The 5,477-nt window shown below is 41.1% G+C and overlaps 1 protein-coding gene across 2 annotated transcripts; it reads right to left on the bottom strand.

Moving 5' to 3' along the window:
• Nucleotides 1-1,543: 1,543 nt before the first annotated feature.
• Nucleotides 1,544-4,815, bottom strand: LOC149820811 (transcription elongation factor TFIIS-like). 2 transcript variants are annotated; one of them, XM_089982777.1, is made up of 3 exons: nt 4,431-4,570; nt 2,664-2,758; nt 1,544-2,504 (listed from the first exon to the last, which is right to left on the bottom strand). In XM_089982777.1, the coding sequence occupies exons 2-3, from the start codon at nt 2,679-2,681 to the stop codon at nt 1,578-1,580; spliced, it is 945 nt and encodes a 314-aa protein (XP_089838903.1). In that variant the 5' UTR covers nt 2,682-2,758; nt 4,431-4,570; the 3' UTR covers nt 1,544-1,577. The 2 variants fall into 2 exon arrangements, with proteins under 2 accessions (XP_089838903.1, XP_089838902.1); XM_089982776.1 differs by lacking the exon at nt 2,664-2,758 and having other exon boundaries at nt 4,431-4,815.
• Nucleotides 4,816-5,477: the final 662 nt, after the last annotated feature.

Here is a 5,477-nt window from a genome sequence, read left to right as displayed (position 1 = left end):
TTGAGCCATGGAACTTATTGATACCTGTGACCAATATTTTGAGGTAGATTCTCTAAGATAAAATTATGTATCAACAAGAGAAATTGGCAACTTGTTCTCAATATTTCACTTCTTTTGGCCATATAGTGCCTGCATAGATCTGTCTTTTTCTTTTTAATATTTTACTCTGAGAAACCGCCCAAAGCACAGAGACCTCCTAGTCACGGCCTGCCATACTTAGGTTGCTGTCCTGTCAATGTAGAACTTCGAGGGCTTACCCCTTGATCCCAGGGAGTCACCAAGCTTCGGTTTACGCAGGAGATGATGCCTATGGGATTTGAACCTAGACTGCCACTCAAGCGGCCTAGGCCCCATCCCACTATGCCAAACCCCTTGGGTCTTGCATAGATCTGTCTTACCATGCATTTCTGTTCTTGGTTATCCTATCACTATTCCCAAATGCAGTTTTGGCAGACAGATTGCAAAATGAACCACTGTTCTGCTGGGCAACAGTTAACGGAAGCCATAATTCTCTTTATCTATAGCATTCCATGCTTAATTCCTGTACATGTACTTTCTATGGGGTTTTGCTCATTACTCAACATAGGTTTTCTAATGATTACTGGTTATTTGCACTTCTATTTGAGATAACAATCGACCCTCAAATGGAGGTGATTGAAGAGAACAATTTCAGAAAGTAGTTGCCAAATACCAGACTTTCCTACCTTTATTCCTGAAAATCCCCAAGGGGGCGTTTGATTCAAGGACAGGAGGACAGTGACACAGTGTCTTGTCCGCTCTGCCAACGGCCCTGGACAGGACCTTTTTTTCAAGTGTCCACGTGTTCTGTCCTCCATTGTTTGATGGGGGAGGGAAGAACAGCATGGGACAGCAGAATGGTGTCCGCAGGATGTCTGTGAATAAGTTTTTTATTGCCTGTCAAAAAAAATGATGCACTGTCCCGGCCGTCCATGATTTTTGTGTTTGAGTGGGCGCATGTGGGCCCCATGCAGCATCGTCATGTTGAATCAAATGCCTCCTACGAAGACCAGTCAGTTCATCCCTACATTAACCCCTTGGCCCAACCATCTACCAATTTCCTGATTCTGTTTACTCCGCCTCCAATTTGTCTAGCTGTTGGATGTGTAACCTGCCAGTTATAGTTATAGAGGCAATTGTCTAGCTTAATGGTCTGTATACCACAAAGCTTGACCGTTAAGATAAATTTTATTGATACATCCACTTGAGATAAGTCAGAAGCCTATCTATCCAGTGCTAAAAATAGTCAGTTCCAGCTGATTCCATTGCATCATTTCCATAACCCAGCAAAAAAAAGGTCCTTATCCCAAGTGATGAGACTTTGGTTCTTGCGACTGACCATTATGCATTGTCTTGTTAAAAAGGCAGATCTTTCAGTACAGAGTTAAAGACTGAGAAAGCTAAATGCTGATAAAGAGATTCACGTAAATATAGATAACCCAAAGAGCTAGGAAAACGAGGCCTCAGACGTTCAACCATAATTGCAATGCAACAAAATTGAAAAAACACTCAACTAACACCAGTCTGTTAACAATGGCTTGCAAATTCATCATAATAAATCAACAAAATTTCCAGTGATTGTTGCAGTTTACACACGTTACAAATGTGGTCATGGGCTCATCTGCACTCCGAGTTTGCAATTGATAGTAGGTTGTCTTTCGCTGGCCGCACCGTCCACATTTGAATTGATCGGTAGTAGCCTTTGCCGGTCCCCCTCGCTCGCATTCAAAGAGTGCTTTGTCTTTGATCTGTTTATTCTCTTGCTTCCTTTTATCACTAGCCATTTCTTCCGGCGTCATTGTAATAAGTTTTTCCGGGTTCACTTCTCCAAGAAGAACCTTTCTTCGCAGATCCGGATTGTTGGCGTCCTTCAGATTGAACATTATGGATCTATACTTGAACTTCTGGGCACCATTCGAGCGACCTAACTTCTCAAACATCACAGATTCCACGGTAACAGCTACGCGAATAGGATCGCATGAGTTCACTTCATCAATGTCATCCTCATCAGCTTCACTTGCAACTTTTGTGAAAGCCTCAGCAAGGAGTTCACGGAGCTTATCACGCACAGCATCATTGCATTTTACCATGGCTGAAAGCTTAGGAGGGACGATAGAAGAAGAACCTGGTTTCTTGTTATTGACTGGCTTCTTCTCTTCCTTCGCAACTTTTTCAACTTTGACATGTTCAGCCTGCTGCAACTTCTCGGCCTTCACATTTTCCGTTTTTGGAAGCTTTTCAAACTTTGCAGACTCGGCCTTCATGGTGATGTTCTCAGACTTTTTATTTTCCGCCTTCACAACCTCTACCTTTTCAGACTTGACATCAACCTTCATTGAATTCTTATCTCCTGAGCTGTTATTTTTCTTATTGTTCTTGGCTGTTTCCTCCATGACTACATTTTTCCACAGCTCAATCAAATCTGAAGCCTTGGATTGGATCCTTGGCCTAGGATGTTTAGTCAGACCGCGAAGACGCTTTCCCACCTGAAATTATAAAAAAAACCCATAAATTCATGGAACAACAGCAACCTCTCGAATCAAAAGAATGATGCTAGTACCCCTTCAACCAGAAGACGGTATATCTAACAAGTGTAACAGGCCAAATATAAAAAACTATACGTGATGTATGCAAGAAATGCTTACCTCCAGACAAAAATACATAATTATGCAGTTAAAACAAGAGGCTCTGATCAAGCTGAGACTGAAGAACTATCTAGATTCTATATTGTAGTGCCCTTCTGAAATAATATTCACACAAAAATGAAAGAAAGTGCTCAATTTCTCGGTACAAAAAATTACTGATAACAGCGGAAACAAATATCTAGCTAATTTGAGCACCAAATCTAGAGACGGTAACGGAAAACTAAAACAAAGGAAAAAGGGGGAATTCAACTACGTAGCATTATTTCATCTTTGTCTCAAGCATGTGTAGTGAAAACCTGCACAATCAGCAACACGATTCGACAGGCTTCAGTAATACAGTGTTTAGCCCAATGTTCCTAACCTTAGATCAGGCAGAGACCAGTACAAGACCAACATTAATCTACTACATCCAATCACTGCATTCTAAAGATGCAGAGGAGGGAAGTAAACCTTGGCAACTCTTATTTCCCACTTGTTGCAATCAGCCACCTAAATTCAAAATTCCAGTCCTACCAAAAGATACATCGACACTTGATCAATAATAAGAACTTTAAACAGGCGCCCCATGTTGAAGCTATTTCCACGGAAGCTAAGGCTATAATAAGAGAAGTCTGCAGTGCTCTGGTTCTCATACACAATTAGTCCCAAAATCAAGAATCCAATTTCCATCACCTTCCACATTTCCATACCTCTTTTCTCCCACAACTTACGATCGTGAAAAAGGGCATCTCCAAGGGAACTAAGGTTTACTTAAAAAAGATAGCATTCACCTCACTTGTATCTAAAGAAAAAGAAGGTGATGGATTTCGTGGTAGCAATCCTTCACATTAACTGAAAATTCCTCCTTCAAATACAGTGGACAGCAAACATACCTATGTAAAGCTAAAGGATAGAGGGGACTCAAGTTCAAATACAACAGTAGGCAACCTCCTAGCTCGACTATCAAAAGGAAAACCAAAATTCTCAAGGTCTAATTTCAACATTTGAGAGAATAAGATTAAGAAAGGCGCAAAAAGACCATATGCAATGACAAGTAGAAATTTTACAAGAAATTAAATAATGGCCTGAACATCCATGAAACTGGAAGCCAATTCCAGCACATTTGCATTTTTCTCCAAGTCCACATCATCCAAATTCATAAAATCAGGAAAAAAGGCATTTTAATTGACAACCAAAACGTCCTTTCTTCATCTTTTGAAGGGTCGTGATTCCATGTTTTGTACAGTTAACAATGGAAAATTGCTCATTCTGTCGAGTACAGTTCCTATTCCTTGAACCAAAGTTGCTTGGATAAAAAGTCCAAATAAGAACGATAGCAAACACACATTTGACAAAAATTTACTCTTTTCAAATCACCACAAAACAGTTCAAAGATCCCGGGTTAAAGGGAACGTCTGTCCAAAGAATGGTTCTTTTTCCCATATTGAGCAAGAAGAATAAAAATACGAGAAATATTTCAACAGTGTAGACCACAAAGCAATGCGAAATCACAAGAATAACCCATCTTTCCCACTCTAAACATCGACACGAAGGTCAAACGATAAGAAAAACCCTAAAAAGGATCGAGAACACTGGACAGAAGGTCAGAATCATCTCGAATATAGTGGAAGTCCAAAAACAAAACTCGCCGATCAACTCGGAACAAAAGCAAGGAGCAAGAAAAGGAAAGGAATTTTCGATGAGTGCTCATTCTTTACACCAAGAAAAAAGAATCTAGAAACTTCGAGAAGAAGAAGAGCGTGGTGGGGGGAAAAGAAAGAGCCTTGCCTGGGTGGAGATGAGGATCGACATGGTGACGGGAAACTCCCGGAGTAGGCGGAGCGCGTCGAGGCACCGCGCCTCCTCGACCTCCTCCGACGCCCTGCTGGAGGCGGCGAGATCGGCCGCCTTCTTCGCATCTTCGAATAGGCTCAGGAGCTCCTTCTCCGACGATTTTCCGGTCATCCTCCCTCCTTCCAAAAAAAGAAGGAAAAAAACCTATCCCGCCAAACCCAGAGAGACCAAGAAGAAGAAGAAGAAACCACAGAGGAATCTATCACACACACACCCAATCGCCCATCAACATCGACGAAGGAAAAAAAACAACCTTCCTTCTCCAGCTTCAATTCTCCCCCCTTTGCCTCCTTTCTTTTGCCCTAGTTCTATTCTAGAGAGAGTGTGTGAGTTTCCAATTTCGCCCTAATTTTAGGGAGTGCCGATATTTTAGCGATACTTTCATATATGAATGCAAAATATCTCTAGTTTAAGGATATTACTCCGTTACTAAACGAAAATATCGCTGCATTTCACGATGTGCTAACCGCTCCAATCAACGAGTAAAATATCTCTTTTTGCATCCTAAACACAGACTTCATACTCAATGGGTCGGGTTTGTACCCATGACCCAACCTGGACTCGAATTCTCGGGTATGAATATGAAAAATGTTGACCTGAATAATACTCGGGCCAACTCGAACCCAATCAATGCAATATCAGGCAGGGTTCGGGTCATATTTTTGTCGGGTACCCGATCAGACTCAGTTTTTTTTTGTTGGGTACCACATCTAACCCAAGTATTTTACATGTATTTTTAATTAAAAAATTTATGAAATTGTGTGGGTCCGAGTTTGGAATTTCATTTTTTCTACCCGACAAAACTCGAACCCGGTAATTTATTATTTATGGGGGTTCAAGTATACCCTAATGGATTGAGTACAGTACTTCTCCCGCTTCTGTTCTCTTCCCTTGCCCTAATTCTAGAGAGAGAGAAAGAGATCCCACTTTTACAGCAATTTTTTAGTGTGCCGATATCTGACCGATATTATTACGATATAT

This window comes from Nuphar pumila, chromosome 12 (assembly GCF_984573655.1).
Source record: "Nuphar pumila chromosome 12, dmNupPumi1.hap1.1, whole genome shotgun sequence".
Lineage (NCBI taxonomy): Eukaryota > Viridiplantae > Streptophyta > Magnoliopsida > Nymphaeales > Nymphaeaceae > Nuphar > Nuphar pumila.
This window is presented reverse-complemented; position numbering and strand designations above follow the sequence as displayed.